At 45.6% G+C, this 19347-nt stretch overlaps 1 protein-coding gene across 2 annotated transcripts in view; it reads right to left on the bottom strand.

Moving 5' to 3' along the window:
• The window catches only part of HSD17B7 (hydroxysteroid 17-beta dehydrogenase 7), a 30926-nt gene extending 11915 nt beyond the window's left edge, over window positions 1-19011 (bottom strand). Inside the window, exons 1-7 of one of the 2 annotated variants that reach the window (XR_004680177.1) lie at window positions 18904-19011; window positions 17001-17204; window positions 11692-11784; window positions 10581-10695; window positions 6791-6985; window positions 3724-3871; window positions 2975-3031 (exon numbers count right to left, since the gene is read on the bottom strand). Coding sequence is in view for 1 of the 2 variants with exons in the window: in XM_035010047.1 (XP_034865938.1) it covers window positions 2975-3031; window positions 3767-3871; window positions 6791-6985; window positions 10581-10695; window positions 11692-11784; window positions 17001-17204; window positions 18904-18938 (804 nt within the window). In the remaining variant the exon portion in view is untranslated. The remainder of the gene's footprint in view (window positions 1-2974; window positions 3032-3723; window positions 3872-6790; window positions 6986-10580; window positions 10696-11691; window positions 11785-17000; window positions 17205-18903) is intronic. The other variant, XM_035010047.1, reaches the window with a different exon arrangement.
• Window positions 19012-19347: the final 336 nt, after the last annotated feature.

Raw genomic sequence — 19347 nt, 5'->3', positions numbered from 1 at the left:
ATCAAAATACTTGAGGAGAACACATGCAGCAACCTCTTCGACCTCAGCCACAGCAACTTCTTCCTAGAAACATCGCCAAAGGCAAGGGAAACAAGAGCAAAAATGAACTATTGGGACTTCATCAAGATAAAAAGCTTTTGCAAAGCAAACAGTCAACAAAACTAAGAGACAACTGACAGAATGGGAGAAGATATTTGCAAATGACATATCAGATAAAGGGCTAGTATCCAAAATCTATAAAGAAGTTATCAAACTCAACACCCAGAGAACAAATAATCGAATCAAGAAATGGGCAGAAGACATGAACAGACATTTCTATAAAGAACACATCCAAATGGGGACACCTGGGTGGCTCAGTCGGTTAAGGGTCTGCCTTCGGCTCAGGACATGATCCCAGGGTCCTGGGATCAAGTCCCACATTGGGCTCCTTGATCAGCAGGAAGCCTGCTTCTCCCTCTGCCTGCCACTCCCCCAACCTGTGCTTGCTCTCTCCTTCTCTATCTCTCTGACAAATAAATAAAATCTTTAAAAAAAAAGACATCCAAATGGCCAACAGACACATGAAAAAGTGCTCCACATCACTCAGCATCAGGGAAATACAAATCAAAACCTCAATGAGATACCACCTCACAGAGGTCAGAATGGCTAAAATTAACAAGTCAGGAAACGACAGATGTTGGCGAGGATGCGGAGAAAGGGGAATCTTCGTACACTGTTGGTGGGAATGCAGCTGGTGCAGCCACTCTGGAAAACAGTATGGAGGTTCCTCAAAAAGTTGAAAATAGAGTTACCCTACAACCCAGCAATTGTAGTGCTGGGTATTTACCCCAAAGATACAAATGTAGTGATCTGAAGGGGCACCTGCACCCCAATGTTTATAGCAGCAATGTCCACAATAGCCAAACTATGGAAAGATCCCAGATGTCCATCAAGAGATGAATGGATAAAGATGTGGTATATATATACAATGGAATATTATGCAGCCATCAAAAAATTGAAATCTTGCCATTTGCAACGATGTGGATATAACTAAAGGGTATTACGCTGAGCGAAAAAAGTCAATCAAGAAAGACAAGTATCATATGATCTCACTGATATGAGGAATTTGAGAAATAAGACAGAGGATCATAGGGGAAGGGAGGGAGAAATGAAACAAAACTAAACCAGAGAGGGAGACAAACAATAAGAGACTCAATCTCAGGAAACAAACTGAGGATTGCTGGAGTGGAGGGGGGTGGGAGGGATGGGGTGGCTGGATGATGGACACTGGGGAGGGTGTATGCTAAGGTGAGCACTGTGAATTGTGTAAGACTGATGAATCACAGGCCTGTAGCCCTGAAACAAATAATACATTATATGTTAATAAAAAAAAAGTTAAAAAAATAAATAAATAAATACAATTTTTAAAAAAATCTGAAATGCTGAAATACACAAAATCCTTTATGGTAAGCCTCCTTTCATGTATGCCCATAATTCCTGCTTCACAGATAATAAAAGGCTTAAATGAGTGAAAAAATGTGCCCAGTACTTCATAGCCAGAAACTGGAGAAGTGGGATTTGAACAGAACCAGTCGAACTCTAGAGTCCACATGCTGAACCATTGTGCCTTTGGCCACTCCAGCTTAGTCCACGTAAAGAGCTGAAACTCACCTGAGGATTGCAGAGATTCTTACCACACGTGCGCTCGGCCCAAACCCTCATCCATCCATATCTACCAGCATTTACAACCATTGCTAAGTGGCAATCGAGGCATCCATCCACATTTTAGGAAATTCCAGCAGGGTCACAAAGTTTTTAAACTGTGCCATGGGTCATGCTGTCCTATCCAGATCCAGCTCATCCTTCAGAGCCCAGATCAAGCCCTACTTAGTGAGGAAAGCTTGCTCCCACCAGCCCAGCTTTCAATGATCCTCCTTTCTGATCAAACTACTCACCACTTGATGACAAAATGTCTTATTTTCTCGCCTCTCTTCTATATTCTTTTTTTTCCCCCCGAAACATGACCCTAAGCACCTTAGTAAATGGAGATTTTGTCTTCTAACTATTCTTCACACCACTGATACTCAATATATACTTGACCTCCACACTTGATTTTTAGTATCTGAGATGTGTAGAATGAGTAATCTCTAAAGGACCACATACTATTTCTAATGCTTTGGCAAATATATGAAGGACTAATTAAAACTGGTTTAAAAGCACTTGCTTTGACAATCAATTTGTATTCCTACGACAAATGCATTTATTTCTGCAACGTTTATCAAAACAAGAGTGCCAACTGCTTCCCTCAATGTTTTCCTTAGTTAATTCCAATGCAGCCAAGATTTAAGAATCTACTAAGTATGAGCACTACAGTGACAGAGGACAAAGAAGCTTCATCTCGTGGGACAATTCTGATCCATGAGCAGAAGGTGCCTTTGGGACCTTTTGTTGACGAATCATCAGAGACATGGTTTGAGTAATGAGTAATGTCTGCCATTGATGAGGAAACACACGTAATCCATTTGCCATTTAAGGAAATGCACTGCCTTTCTAATAAAGTCACAACTTGATTCTCTTCATATTTAAACAGAGGAAAGAGAATCGTCCTATAAGGAAATGGAGTTGGACTGTGTCATCTTTACTCTTGGCCTACAAGACGCACCTTCTCCATGGGAACGGGAACCGTTGGCCTGGCTACCATCTTGCTTTGCCTGCCCCTGCAGTATTCCGCTGCTCTGCCCTCTAGCTGCTGTGTACCTTGTTTCTGCAGAGACACTGTCCCTACGACACGGTATCCAGCGCTGTGGTAGATACTACACTTCTAAATTTCACTCCTCATCCTCTGTCCTCAGGCTCATGGCCCCCCTTAATCCAAAACAGGACCTTGATTATTCACAGAGCTTATCTTTTCTGTTGAGATTGTTCCCACTCCCAGTGAACTTCAGTTTATATCCGCTAAGCAACCCTACACACAGCTGCAACTCCAGCAACGTACCAGGGCTTCCGTTCCGTTGTGCGGCGTCACAGTGAAAGCATTTGCAAAAAAGCGAAGCTGAGGAAAAGAAAAGAACCGTCATTTTGTGGCGGTGTAGAACAGAGTCACAAAAGCATTATTCATTTATATACTAAAAAAGATAATCTGCACTTCTCATCAGAGAACATTTTTTAAGTACCGAAAACTAAAGAAGTCTAAAAAAGAAATATCACTTAATCTCCATCACTCTGAGCCAACCACTTTTAACATGGGAGCATAATTCCTTCTCATCTTTTTCTTATACCTGCCATCATGGAGGGACATTTTTTCCAGAGCTCTGCAAGAGAGAAACATTTCCTATAAGTAGCATTTTCTAACGGGGAAGGAACGCTGGTCCTGCAAGACGCTCAAAACACAAAACAAAAGAACAAGCAAAAACATGGTTCCGTGGCCATACAGTGCACAACCATCCCCTTCTTGGGAACTTTTAATGCATATGACCACATTGAGAGCTCGGAGAAATCTAGTTGAATAGCACTTAACACAGGTTTCTCAAAATTATGTCATCCTAGAATTCCTGGGAGCTATGGTGTGTGATCAAAGACACAGCCGCTGACAGAGAAGGGGACATTCGGATGGTGAGGCAGGGGGATAGCAGGGTGTACAAAGCAGAGGTTACACAGTGAGGAACTTCAAAAACCTCAAATGAAATGAAACTCTGCCACCTTCTGGTTCGACTTCTTAAATCAGTTCCCAACCCTTAAACACACCTTTTTGGTCCCAGGTCGAAGAGCTGAAGTGTTCATCGCTTACCAGCCATATGATGGGCAGCAATACTGTCCACACACAGGGAGGGAGAATTCCACAGGTCATACTGGTCACCATTGTGCCTGGGCACACCACGCTGGAATACAGACCCTGGGAGCACAGGGAGAAGCCAAAGTAAGATTCAAATTCAGTGTTTACGGACGCAGCCCATCCGCGTGCTTGTGACTAAAGGACATATGCAAATGAATCAGGAAGCCGGTGCATGAAGGATTTATGCTCTGAGCTGCCCCTGAAGCCTGGCAAACCGTTTCAGTGAAAGAATCATGTCCGGAGGACACACGAGGAGAGGCGCTCAGGATGCAAAGATGAGTAAGACAAGGTCTCTGTTCTCCAGAAACTCACAGAACAAAGAATAACCCAACTTGGGGCTGGAAGAGAAAAGGAGGATCTGGTTACTGGAGTTTGCCAGGTATTGGCTTAATTGAAGACTGGTTTATTGATCATAATAAGCACTTCAGATAAAAAAGACATCTACAACACAGTCTCTGCCTTCAAGAAGTTTCTGGTCTAGTAGAGAACAGACAGCTAAACCTAAAGTTTGTGTCTATTCCCCTGCAGGTACATAAGCCGCACACTTGTAGCTTGAGGAGGGAGCTCCTGTCATGAGAGGTGAATGAAGGGCTGTGTGTGGTTCCACAAAGCACCTCCCCCAACTAAAGAGTTCTACATCAGGTCCTTAGCCCGGGACCTGTCATTTTAGGAAGATCTGCCCTCGAAACAGAGCCCAATTAACGCACAGCGTGTGCTGCCAGGGAGGGCCCTGCGTGGCCTTTATGAATCCTTGGATCACTGGGATTGGTTTTATCAGCGGACTTAATTCAATTTTTACTACATTTTACCTTATGTAGCTATTGACCATTTTAACTCTTATTTTTATTACTTTTAATTTTATTTTTTCTTTCAAATGAAAACAGGAAGTACCAGTATGACACAAACAGTTCAGTGGGCAGAAAGCACCCCGAGCAAGAGAAGCTGGAGCATTTTCTTCCTTTATTCGGGGCTGCAGAGGCTCCATGGTACCTGACAGATTATCCAATCCCTGGAGGTCCCCTTGTTTTACCAAAGGTCCTCTGAAAAGAAGTAAGAGCCTGGACTCAGCAGAGACCAAAACTTCTCCCCAAGAGAGTAACAGATTTTCCCCCAGCGATAGCTAAGGAAGATTTCTTATTCTGGGAGCTAGCTAGGAACAGTTAGGGACTCTTCAGTCCTAAGTAAAGACATCTGTGAACTGAAATCCTGGGTCTCTGACACCTGTAATGTTCTGATGTTGAGCGACAAAAGAAACAAACAAGGAGGCAGCCTCATCCGAGAACCCAGTCCCCCTACATGTCGCAAGGATCAGCTGTGACAACCTGAGTGTTGTTATGAGACGTGGGTGAGGGGTGATGACTAAACTCTAGCAGGTGGCCCCATGGACCAACAGCATTCCCAGTGATACAAGCCTTCAAGAGGATGTCGTTCCCCTTCCTAAAAGCCAAGGAGGAAAAGCCGTGGGCTGAAAACCAATCATACAGGTTTTAGGAGACAGCAGTATTAGCTAAATCTCTCTTTCTTGTAAAAGATGAAATCCCAAAGCTTCCTTGACAATTAAAACTTAAGTGAAATCCCAGAACATTTTATGAAAAGAGAAGCTAATCCACTCTGCCCTTGTCCCCAAAAGGAAGCTTCCGGAGAACAAGCAGTCGTGACAACTTTTGAAACACCTCAAGAAACCTCAGAAGGAGGCTAACCACTGGACCAACACACTGAACTCAAATAGTAACAATAGTAGTAACAATAATCGTAACGATGATGATAGCCAACATAAACACACACACACACATGCACACGCATGTAGACCACATGCCTCCCGTACACACAAGATGCCCAAACACGTGCACATACCACATGTACAATCACAGCACACACATATACACACACCCACAAACCCAACGTGTGCACACGGACAGTCGCTGCCCCCACTCACTGACACCCACGTGTGCACACATGTGCAGACACACAAATGCTGAGACTACTAGCTGCTGTGAGTGCTTCACACCATCCCTCTCATTCAACCCTCCCAACAAATCTGTGAAGCAGGCATTATTTTTATCCCTATTTTTCAGATGAGGAAACTGAGGCATTGGGAGATGAAATAATCTTCCAAGGATTCAAATCCAGTTCTAGGAGATGCCCTTAGCTTCTACGCTTAGACCATCCTCTTTCCTAAGAGGGTTCCAGGAGAGAGAGTTCTGATAGACAGGATAAACCCATTCGAGACCATCATAGGAGGCTCTGACTGTGTCTGATGCATCACCAGAGAAGGTCCTGCAAGGGCAGAAAGTTTCTTGGTCACCTTTTTCTTTCTGCTTTCTCCTCAGCCCTAGGCCTGGCCCAGTGCCCTAAACATGGTAGGTCTTCTGTAAATATTAGTGGAATTAAATTTCTCCCCAGCCCCACACTCAAACAGCAGAGTCAAAGCAAACAAAGGAAAATGCCATGGGAAAGACTGGAGATTTTCAGTGAAGGTTTTAGACCTGAGCAGGAGAGACATCCAGAGAGCAGTAAGCTCCAGACCAGAGGCCACAATGAGCCTGGCAAGGCTACTTTCTGCAAAGAAACACCCCCAAAACCCAGAGTCCTCAGAAAGACAGAGCTCTGGACTCTCACCAAAGACCACCACTATCCAGAAGGCTTTGTAACTACTGAAGGTCCTATAGCATCTGATAGGACAAACACTGGGACACAGCGTGGTTTAGTGGGAAAATTCCAACCTACAGTCAAATAGCCCCAGGCTCAACTCTGAGCTCAACCATTAACTAGTTGTATGACTCTGGGTAAATCACCTAACCTCTCCAAACTGTGGTGTCCTCACATGCAAATGGGAATATTCAGACCTACACTCACTGTGACAGGAAAGGCACTGAATGCCATACACAGGTAAGGAGTACAGCACCTCAAGTACGTGCTTTGTTAAGCTGAGCCAGGCCTCACCCGCGGCCGTTCCCGCGCCACCGAGCCAGGCCTCACCCGTGGGTTGAAGTTCCGGTTCAGCGCCACGCTCAGTAGGTCAATTGCGTATTTGGAGGAGCTGTAGGGCTCCTGGCCTCTGCTGTGCTGGATGTCCTCAAGGTGGAAATTAGATTTCCTTGCATTGCGAGATGATGTCCAGATAAGCCGGGAAGGACTGTCGCTGTGACAGAGGAGAGCTTCCAGTTCCTGAATCTGATAAAAAAGGAACAACAAAATGGATCAACATCTACTGGAGTAGAGGATAACAGCTGTGAAGCCACTGTAAACATGTCCTGGAGCTGAACAGGAATGTCACTGCTGAAGGGGCTACTCCAGACACGCGAGAGAGGAGGCTGGAATGACCCATGCAGGTTAGGTTAGGGACATCGGTATGAACAGATGTTTAGCTTCATAAAAATAGAGATGGTTACATATAAAAATACTTATAGGGGTTACCATGCACGTATATCTCCCTGCTCTGTTAGCCTAGAAGCTACTGATCCATCAGTAGTAACAAGCACCAGATCTTGGTTTCTAATACCATTGTCTAATAAGAGGAACCAGATCTTGGGATGCCCAGGTGGCTCAGTCAGTTAAGCATCTGACTCTTGATTTTGGCTCAGGTCATGATCTCAGGGTCCTGGGATAGAGCCCCACGTGAGGTTCCACGCCCAGCAGAGAGTCTGCTTGAGGATTCTCTCCCTCTGTTCCTCTCCCTGCTCAAGCTCTCTTTCTCTATCTCTCTCTAAAATAAGTTAATAAATCTTAAAAAAAAAAAAAAAAAGTGGAACCAGATCTTCTTAGGGAAATGGCTGATTCTAAGACTGGGGCAGGAAATAAATCTGATGAGCCTGAACCATCTTGTAGTGCCAGAAAGAACATGCTCAAAACAGAAAACCACACTGATGAGGCTATATCAGAGATATGCAGGATCCAACATGAAGAGCACCCAATGGCCCAAACTGGAATAATTTGAGCAAGAAAATAAAGTAGTGTTTCCAACTCAAAGTAGAAAATAAATATCCACAAGCCCACAGGAATACAAGTTATTTTCGCAGCTTTATTGAAGTATACTTGACCAAGAAATGACTGAGTAAAGCATTAGATAGAGAACAGACAAATCTCTCTTGCAGAAAAGTTCCAAATAATTTATGTAGCTAATCGACCCTTTGGGGCATCAAACACAACCCCTTAAGTGCTAGCTACACATAGTAAGTCTCTTCCAAAGAGAACAATATGGAAAGGGAGAGAAAAACAAAAAGAGAGACTTCATGATGAAAAACCTGACAAACACGAGCTGGGAGATCAGAGAGAACGTCAATGCTGACAAGTCACAGTGACATTTCATGTGATGTGATGTGACGAGAATGGTCTTCTCCTCTGTGGTCCTCCTCCCGCAAACGTGTTACTCAAGTCTAACCATGAGAAACATTTCAGACAAATCCCAACTGAGGACAAATACCTCAGCTGGAATCCTCAAAACTGTCAAGATCATGAAAAACAAGGGAAATCTGAGAAACTGTCACAGCCAAGGGGAGCCTGAGGAGACAGCTAAATGTACTGTGGTGTCCAAGGGGTCCTAGAACTGATGAGGGGACATTAGGCAGAATGGAAGAAAGCTGAATAAGTTTGGACTTCCATTAATAAGGTATCAGTATTGGTTCTCCTACTGCAACAAATAGTAGTAGTAGAGAAAACTGGGGCGGAGGGGGATACAGGAACTCTCTGTACTAGTTTTGCAGTAATTCTGTAAGTCTAAAACTATTCTAAAACAAAAATTGTGTTAAAGAAAAACCTAGGAAAGCTTCCAGATGCGCTCCACGTTTGCAATGAACAAATAAGTCAAATGCAATCAAGATAACTCATACACATGAGATTAAATCAGTTAACTGGTTCCTGGACTGTAATACTATGCTGTGCTTGGAACTTCACGGAAATTACCTCTACTCTTCATAACAACGATAAAAGTTTGGTCATGTTACAGATAATCAAACTGGGGATGGATGATCCATTTATACAATGCATTTACACCTGAACCTAGAATCCAAGTTTGTGTTCTAGAAGAAGTGGTAAGATTCTTAAACCTAATCTGAAAGGAGTGGGAAGCATTCTAAGCCCTCTGACGACTTTATTAGATAAATCCATTCCAAAACCCCTCCTGATATGCCTCCCTATATAAGGATACACAAGGATAGGTCATGTCATCAGGACACCTATGATCATCATGCCCACAGCCATGACTCTCCTCTGCCATTCCCCCAACCCAGATGACCCAAATACCTGATCTTCTGAACAACTTAATTTTTATTTTATTTTTATTTTTTTTAAGATTTTATTTATTTATTTGTCAGAGAGAGAGAAGGAGAGAGAAAGAGAGCACAAGCAGGGCGAGCAGCAGAGGGAGAAGCAGACTCCCCACTGAGCAGGGAGCCCGATGCGGAACTCGATCCCAGGACCCTGGGATCAAGACCTGAGCCGAAGGCAGACGCTTAACTGATGAGCCACCCAGGCGCCCCACAACTTAATTTTTAAACACTAGATTTATCAAAAATTTAACAGACTAGTGATAATTATCTTCTATCATTACCAATTAATTTAATAATTCAAAAAGAAAGCAAAGAACGAGTATTATAAAAAGATAAAGGAAATATTAGATAGAGGATCTGTGTAAAGGTATAAAGAAAGACCAGACAAGAATTCAATCCCATTCTAACTTTACATTTTAATTAACTTTTGTCATTGAAAAAGTGACACCACATCGCAAGAAATGAATAGCACTAAAGGTTATAGAATGAAACATGAAGCTCCCCCTCATCCCTGATATCCTGGCACCCCAGTTAATGAAGGCATAAAACTGCTCCCAGTTTTATCTGCATCATTCTAGAAATATTATATACATTTATATACACTACATAGAGATGGATTTTCTTCTGTTTCTACAAATGAGCTCACACTATACATACAGGCCCCTGCTATTTCTTCTTCATAATAAAATATGAGAGGCTGTCCCACATAAGTGCAAAACATTTACCTCATTTCTTTTAGTGGGTCCACAATATCCCAACATTTGCCTACATCTTCATTTACTGTAAATACAGGCGAGTGCTCAAAGAGTTCCAATGTTAAGGGAAATGGGGCTGAAGGTGAAGAAGAGTGGCGGTGAATAGAAAGGCGTCAGAAATACAGGCTCTGTGCAGGCCAACCCAGCATCGGGGTTCCTCCAACACCGGGCAATGACAGGCCACCAGCGACACAGTTGGGCATTATTTAATCCTAGACAGTAGAGCTGTCCCCTGGGATCATGCCTGAGCAAGAGTGCAGAACAGGTGAGACAAGCTACACGTCTCTTGCTTACATGCATGTGTGCCTGGAACTATAACACACGGTATAGATGCCGAAGAATCAGAAGTCAAGATAATAAGAGACTAATTATGGATTCTTGTTTAACAGTGGCTTGCCCACTCCCCTCTCCTATCTGGCACCAAGCCCAGTTTCAAAGACCGTTCAGAACAGGACTGGTACACTTCCTCACAGTTCTGTACATTGTTTCCGAAGGCACCTGTGTGTTTCTTTCTCACTTTGTCTCTGCTCTCTAAAATTGACATCAAAAGAAAAAAAAGAAAATCTATCAATCAAATGCTTTAGGGAAGCAATGTTTTCACAGAGTGCAGTGATCACCCCATTTAAATACTCAAGGATTTCATGCTAGGCATAAATTAATGAGCTTAACAAACAGGCCTGGGACATGTCCATGCCAGCCTTTAGGATTCTAGCACTAATATGAGCTTCTTGAGCCCAGTCCTTTTACCAGAATAAAGTGGCCAAAGACGTTGGTTTCAAACACCTCCTGGAGCCCATCGGCAGTGACTTTATCCTCCTGGGTCAGCAGTCCCTCAGCTGTGGAGAACATATGAATCACTTTTCTGAAACAGGAGAAGACAATTGTATGCCTTTTAAAAGCTTCTTTAACTGAAAATACTGGAAAACCCTCCCTGCCGCCCTCCCCGGCCCAAAACTGCATTTTCCTTGATCCTATAAAAATACCTATTTCTCAGACTGTGTTATTGTGTGTATATAAATAAGATGCAAAAATGCTTCCTTTCCCCCAATTCAGAGAAGTATTTATATTATAACTCATACTACCCATTGGACCCTGACTCAAAAAAATCTGCTGCTAAAACTCTTTTCACTTTTTTTCCACATCAGGTTGCAGGTGAACTTCTCTGGGGAAATAACAGCCATGCCAAAGGAGAAAAAGTCTTCCCCTGCACACACTGATGGTTAACTGCCCAAGTTACACAGGTTGGTTTTTTTACTGGGAATTCTTAAAGCACCAAACACATTAACACAGTAATTTGCTGTGAGATCCATTTACTAGGTCAAGACCTGTGTGTGCGTGTGTGTGTGTGTAATGGAAGAGAAGTAAAACAAAAGTAGCAATGTACGAAGAATGCCCTAAGTATGTAAGTCACAAGATAAGACTTATTTCTCACTGTAGGTTGTGATCAAACATTTTTGGAAGCCACTGTGCTACTGTGTGTTAAGAATCTCCCGGGGAGACCTTTGGTTCTACGCATTTCCCCCGCCTCCGGGGCAGAGTACCTGCCACAGAGCTGGGAAATGCTTCCAAAGCAGCTTTGGTACTAACAACTCGGACAATCTCACTGACAACTCTGCCCAATTCTGAGATGTTCTTGCTACTGGACACATCCCGGCAGATCAAACATGGACCTTCCGAAGCATCTAGCCACTTGGGATGTCCTGGAGACCTAGAGCACCCATTCCCTGCAATACTTCCTGTCTTTATTCTCCTCAGCCGCCCCTCAGCCCCCTAACTTAACCTACTGAGGGCAAAACCAGGCAAAAACAAACAAACAACGGATTCCTTCCACTGAGTTCATCTAGAAAATGGACATTACCTTGAAAAGAGGCCAGAGAAAAGTGCTTTGATATTCAGCTGTGGATTGGGCATGATCCCAGCATTCAGATAGACATAGTCTAATCTCTGAAACCTGCAAGGAAAACACCAAGACAAGATTGTTCATCTTCTCGGGGCGCCTGGGTGGCTCAGTTGGTTAAGCGACTGCTTTCGGCTCAGGTCATGATCCTGGAGTCCCGGGATCGAGTCCCGCATCGGGCTCCCTGCTCGGCAGGGAGCCTGCTTCTCCCTCTGCCCCTCCCCCCTCTCATGTGCTCTCTCTCTCTCATTCTCTCTGTCTCAAATAAATAAAAAAAAAAAATCTTAAAAAAAAAAAAAAGATTGTTCATCTTCTCTAGAGCAACTGGACTAAAGAAAGCCTACGAAGGACAGAAAATGCTTTCTGAAGGGGACGCATGACACATCAGGGTTACACCACTTCTTTCCCAATGCTGTTTCTTCAGCCACAGTAAATATTTGAGTATTCTTTTTTTTGACAGTGGCTTCACACAGAATCTGGGGAACTACAATGGGCTTTGAAGTTAAATCTTTTCAGATCAAGACTCCTTCCAGCTCTGTCCTCCCAATTAGGAACCACAGGTGGTAACCCTCTGCCTATTAAACCCACTCTCCATCTGGTCTTAGAAAGTTGTCTACTTTTTTTTTTTTTTTTAAGATTCACATCTTCCCTGTTGATGAGTAGAATTTATATAATATTAGTAATGGCCCAACCTGAGCCGTCAATGCTGGAACCTGAATGCCAATATATCTAGTAAGGCAGCCGATCCATGTGGAAACCGCTCACTGCTCGTGGCCAGGGGCTCTGTATCATAAAATGGTGAAAGCTCACAAGAATACAATCACATGACAGAAGCTGAGTGGGGGTACGGCACTCTTGGAAAGCTCCTTCCAGGACACCTGTCATAGAGAGAACAGTGACATGCTGACTTGAGAGTGCTTTTTCATTTTTAAACCTCCGTAGGCCTTAATCGAGCATACTCCTCTTGAACAAGGGCCAAGCCTGCCCTCATGATACTCACAGGCACCATGAATGTTCATAATATCTCCTATAATTCTATGCATTACGCTATCTCCGTGCCCTCTTTTGTAGAGTCCAAGACAATACGGGCCACAGCTACCTTAAAATACATCCATGTTACCAGGACAGATGGCACACAAACATTTCTTGATCATTCTGTAAGTAATTACCAGCCCCAAATGACTCTAATTACTAAACTTTCTGTTTAAAATGCTGATGTGGATACTACTGGGCCATCCATGTAAGTGCCATAAAGTCTATGTTTTTCTTTATTTAAATTCAATTTAGTTAACATATAGTGAATTATTTGTTTCAGGGGTAGAATTTAGTGATTCATCAGTCTTATATAACACCTAGTGCTCATCACATCACATGCCCTCCTTAATGCCCATCACCCAGTTACCCCATCCCCCCACCCACATCCCCTCACAAATCATCAGTTTGTTTCCTAGAGTTAAGAATCTCTTATGGTTTGCCTCCCTCTCTGTTTTCATCTTATTTTTTCTTCCCTTCCCCTAGGTTCCTTTGTTTTGTTTCTTAAATTCCACATAGGAGTGAAATCATATGGTATTTCTCTTCCTCTGACTGACTTATTTCGCTTAGCATAATACCCTCTACTTCCATCCGCATCACTGCAAATGGCAATTTCATTCTTTTTGATGGCTGAGTAGTATTCCATTTTGTGTGTGTGTGTACATTGGGGTGCAGGTGTCCCTTCAAATCACTATGTTTGTATCCTTTGGATAAATACCTAGGAGTACGATTGCTGGGTCATAGGGCAGCTCTATTTTCAACTTCTTGAGGAACCTCCATACTGTTTTCCAGAGTGGCTGCACCAGCTTGCATTCCCACCAACAGTGTAGGAGAGTTCCCCTTTCTCGGCATCCCCGCCAACATCTGTCATTTCCTGAGTTGTTGATTTTAGCCATTCTGACCGGTGTGAGTTGGGATCCCATTGTGGTTCTGATCTGTATTTCCCTGATGCACGTGGGCCCATCAATTGTTGGTTGTTCCATTACCTAATGTGCAAACTGCCATCTAAGAACATTAACAAATTTTGCTCGAAGTGGAAAGGCAATGCTCAAAAGAGTGGAAACTACAGCAGAACACCAAATTCAGGTCTGCGCTCAGTAAAACGGCATATTTACTACTCTCAAAGATTAAATGATCGACACAATCGCTCTCTTCCAGATAAAGCAGAACTGCAATTTCTCACTAGTTTTTCCTCTGCACATAGCTTACAGAAGAGAGGCGCACAGCCAGAAAGCCCAGGTGTCAGGAATGGTGCTGTGTTAGCCAACAGATGGGCCCTTCCCAAGCTCTCTTCAGTTGTAATTTACTTCAGGTCTACAATCACAGACAATCACTTGGGCCATTAAGGGCGGGGGAGTCTCGACATAAGCAATAGATGTATGTGGAATCGGCACACATTCCCACATCTGTGAATATCACTATAACTAGCATTTGCTAAGTCTGGAGGAGAGCACTCATCCCAACAAGAGCACTTCTGGGGATGAAATGAACACACAGAAGCTGCACTGAAATGCTGATGGCAGGTGCGCCTTACCTCCGTGCTCCCTCCCACCTTACAGCCCTGCTGCCTCAAGTTCTTCTAAGTGTCCTAATATTCTGAATGTTACAACCTAAAATCTCGAAAGTCGCTATACTGGAAAGGGCTATTCTTTTTTATTTTTTTTTAATTCAATTAATTAACATAGTGTATTATTAGTTTCAGAGGTAGAGGTCAGTGATTCCTCAGTCTTATATAACACCCAGTGCTCATTCCATCGCATGCCCTCCTTAATGCCCATCACCCAGTTACCACCATCCCCCCACCCCTACCCCTCCAGCAACCCTGTTTGTTTCCTATGCTTACGAGTCTCTTATGGTTTGCCTCACTCTCTGATTTCATCTTGTTTTATTTTTTCCTCTCTTCCCCTGTGATACTGTTTTGTTTCTTAAATTCCACATGAGTGAGATCATGTAATTGTCTTTCTCTGATTGACTTATTTCGCTTAGCATAATACCCCCTAGTTCCATCCACATCATTGCAGATGGCAAGATTTCATTCTTTTTGATGGCTGAGTAGTATTCCATTGTGTGCGCATATATATGTATGTGTGCACATATATATATATATACACATACTACATCTTCTTTATCCATTCATCTGTCAGTGGACATCTGGGCTCTTTCCAGAGTTTAGCTATCGTGGACACTGCTGCCATAAATACTGGTGTGGAGTTATTCTTAGAAAATATATTGTCAGCCCTCAGGTGTGACTACGGAAGCAGCTGAAACATCAACAGCGTTCCTGGTCTTGGGCTACTGAATGCAATAGCCTGGTACGAACAGGAACCCATGATCTCCTGGGGCAGGGCACAGGTTAAGAGCTAGGAAAGAAGGTAAGCCTCAGGCCCCCTTCCTGCCTCAGGTGATTGCTAGCACAAACATTCCACTTCTCCCTTATCCCGTGACTGCCTTCCTATGTGCCTACTTGTAGGGGAAGGTGCAGGCCTACCTCACATCTTCAAGGTAACTGCCCTTCCTTTGTACTCCTTTCCCATGCTTTGAGGCACCTGTCCTTGCTTTTCTGACAAAACGAAACAAAAGCTACGCGCAGAATCCAGCTGCTGCCCCCTCACAGAGGTGGGTCCTGCCCGTCCTCCCCGATCATTGTCTGAGAACTTTATTTCAGTGCGTGATGACAACTGGGGTGCAGGGGCCCCTTCGGATCACTACATCTGTATCTTTGGGGTAGATACCCAGTAGTGCAATTGCTGGGTCGTAGGGCAGCTCTATTTTCAGCTTTTTGAGGAATCTCCATACTGTTTTCCAGAGTGGCTGCACCAGCTTGCGTTCCCACCAACAATGTAGGAGGTTCCCCTTTCTCCGCATCCTTGCCAACATCTGTTGTTTCCCGACTTGTTGATTTTAGCCATTCTGACTGGTGTGAGGTGGTATCTCATTGAGGTTTTGATTTGTATTTCCCTGATGCTGAGTGATGTGGAGCATTTTTTCATGTGTCTGTTGGCCTGGAATATGCTATTCTTGACTGAGGGTGAAAGTTCTTTTCTGCTAACTGAGGAAATATAACTAAATCTATACAAAACAGAAGGACAGCTGGCTGAGAAGGTTCGGGGAAAGGAATGCCTGAAATCACCTGATTTGAGCTCAAAACTTCCATACTAACTGTAGGGTCTTTAACTCAGTAAGGACGTTTACTGTGCAGCTTCACAGACTTGGCAACTCAAAGTTATAGAAGAAAAGGGGATATGGAACCTAGAAAATCTCCTCGGTGTTTTAGAAAGACGATGTGGCAGAAAATTCTAGGAGAAATGACATTTCACAAGAGGCTAAGGCTGAAACTAGAAGAGCGGGGTGAGAAAACCAGCTCTACCTTTGCTCTGTAACTCGTGCATTTGCAACAGGGAAATGCAAATGGGCTAGCAATCCCCATACATAAAACACAGAGTTGTCTTCTTCAGCAAATGCCTTTACCAAAAAGGCCTTTTGTGTCTTTACTGTACTTCGTTTTACTGTCCAAGGAAATAAAGCAGCTCTTGTTCCTTAAGGACTTCAATTACAAAAATGTTTGAAAATTAATTATTCCCCATATCCTTAGGGCTGAGTGTGGACTAGTGTGGGGCTCCTGACCTTTTTGGACCATAAATTCCTCCTAGAATTAAAAAAAAAAAAAAAAGCATGCCTCCTTCCCCAGAAAAAATGCATTGTGCACCTATATGCAATTTTGTGTACACTTTCTAGGGAGTCATACGTCCAAGGACTCTATTCCTTCCTACACCAAATATTTCTCAAATGCCTATTACATGCCAATTACCATGCAGATGTAAACAAATCTTTAAGGGCCTGTGGGGGAAAAAAATCTCTGAAGAAATAGGGTGCAGATGTGGGTTCTCAGACCAACCCAACCAATATCAAGTCCTAGGCACCTGTCCAACCTACTTAATGAAGTCGTTACACGGAGGAAAGATGCAAAAACCGTATTCAGAAGGGAGTTACCATAATGTCCACCCAACTAATCACACATCAAGGTGTATTCAAATTAATCCTCATAAAATAATAGCGATTATGACTGAGCATGAAAATGTGCTCCTGAGACACCACGGGTCACTCTGTACGGATCTCCTCAGCCTAACTTCTTACACTGCACCTGGTGTAAGATGTTTAGGTTTTCCTCTCCTTTCTTATTTTATTCACTGCTGTCTCATGCAGTCGCGTGAGAGAAAACCCGTCAACAAGAGGCATACCTTTGCTTGAGCTCCCTGGCGGCCCGGATGACTGACTGGAGGTTGCTGACATCCACCTGCACGACGCTGACCTCGGCGGCCGGGTGAGCGGCCAGCAGCGCGGCGCGGACAGCCTCCGCTTTGCCCACGTTCCTGCACGCCAAGCACACGTGCAGCTCATCGTCTTCCTCCAGCAGCCGCTTGCAGAGCGCCAGGCCAACGCCACTGTGAGACAATTCGGAGACAGAATATGCATTCATTCAGATGGCGCCAAATAGGAGGCTTTGCTCTCTGGTCCAGAAAACCGCTGTTGTCAACATGGGCTCCCATGAGGAGCCCAGGCAGAGGAAAGAAGACTCAAACATTATTCACAGAAGAAGGAACACCCCCCCCCCCAACTTGAATAGTCAGTCACTCGCCCAGGAGGCTGTCCAGTTTGTGTTTCCGAGAGCACATGAGCGCTGTCTTTTCATCGGGCGGTTTGCATGCTGTACTTGTTACGACACTCATGAAAGGGAGTCTGTACCTCACCAGCAAGAGCCGACACGAGCATCCTATTAGCCGTTTCCTGCGTGCATGTTTTACTTTGCTGTCTAGGTTCCTCAAGGGCAAGAGCTCTACTACCTGTTGGTATCGCTGCCACCATCCCGAGCACAAGCAATTCCCAACAAGGAAGGGTGAATGTTACAGTAACCCAGCAGGAGGCAAGTCCCTCTCAACTACTACGATCGAATAACCAACGGGAAGAGAAAAAACTCAACTTGATTAAGCAGCAGGTACGAAGAGGAAACATAAGACGGGCACCAGGGAAGAGCAGGAGGATGAGGGCACAAGACAAAGACAGATAAACTCCTTCAGAAATGGCATTTGAAACCTCACGGTAAATGAGGACACGACTCAGACCAGCTGGGCTGAGCACAACCAAAGCCTGGGCCTTGCCAAGAGCATCAAATAGGTTTACCTCTACTCCTCCTCACTTGAGAACAGCAGGTCTTTACAATAAATATCCAAGTGCATACATCACAATATACGTTAAAAAAAAGAACACACAAAACCAGTTCCGACTCGGACTTCAGCTTAGGAAGCACCCTGTCAGTTGTTCAGGGCGCTCAGACACCTGCCGCGCCGCTGAGCTAACATGGGTGTGGCTGGGTAAGCGAAAGCGGACGGATTTTAGATGGCATGTGACACATCCTCTGCCTTAATCCCTCAAAACCTCGCACTGCAACAGGCAGAATGGTTTGGTTGGTGTCATCCTCCCATTCTTCACAGAAGTGCGGATGAGGAGTAAAAGCGGGGGACAGAAGAGGCCGAGAGTCCACATGGGCGGCCCTGGAATAATTAGGAACTGGCGGTGATGGTTATTTGCACTCCTGCCACGCCTCGCCAGGTAGAGGCTTACTTTTTTAAGGGCGTGTCTAGGTGTCTAGCTCCGTGCTGGGTGGAATGACACCCCCCACCCACCCCGTCCCACTGCTCAGGGGTGCTGAACCTTATCTGGGGGGCAAAGTCCTGCACAGATACAACACTGGGAGCACACGACGGTCGCGACGCTACGCGCCGGGCACCGAGGTCGACCCGGACCAGCTGGAGGAGGCGGGGTCCGCGTGGGAAGCGCCCTCGTCCCGGACACCAGCAGGACCCCCGCGACGCTCCAGTTTTCCTTTCCGCCGTCACGTTCAGTTCCAGCACTGGTTACTGTGCGCCTCGAGCCGCCGGACGCCCGGGGCGGGCGCAGCGAGGACGCGGGGCCTGCGGGGCCTGCGGGGCCTGCGGGGCCGGGGCTCGCGCGAGGCCCCACCGGGCGAGGCCGGGGACGCCTGCTCCGGGGGGGGCGGGGGTCGCCTGCGGTGGGCCGGCCCTGTACTTCCTGCTCCCTGCGACTCCTGACCCGCCGCCGCCGCGGCCTCCGAAGACGCCTCACCTGCTGGCCCCGGTGACCACCACCACTTTCCGCATGGTCTCCCTCCCCACCGCCGAGCCGCGCAGGGGCCCCGCCACCGCCTCCGGGGCACAGGAATCCGGTCACCCTACGCGGCCACGCCGCCGCCGCTGTCCAATCAGAGCGCGGCGGGGCCCGCTCCCCTCGCGTCATCGACTGCGCGCTGGGCCCTCCAATCGCGGCCCGCCGTGCGCTCCCCGAGCCGGGCCCGGGTGGGGTGAGGTAGGCCGAGGGGCGGGGCCGGGCCCGAGCCAATCCGGACTCCCGTCGTCCCTAGGCGGCGCAGGCGTGCCAGAGGACGCGCGGGGCTCCGTCAGCGCCTGCGGGATGCAGGGCGGGAGGTCCCCTGAGCCGGGGCCTCGGGTGCGAGGAGGGTCTCGGCACGCCGGGGAGATCAGCCTGCCTCTTTATTGCAGGAAGGGCTCA

Source organism: Mirounga leonina, unplaced genomic scaffold (genome assembly GCF_011800145.1).
Source record: "Mirounga leonina isolate KUSES-001 unplaced genomic scaffold, KU_Mleo_1.0 Mir_154, whole genome shotgun sequence".
Taxonomy (NCBI): Eukaryota; Metazoa; Chordata; class Mammalia; order Carnivora; family Phocidae; genus Mirounga; species Mirounga leonina.
Note: the sequence above shows the minus strand (reverse complement) of the source record. Positions and strands in the feature narration are given on the sequence as shown.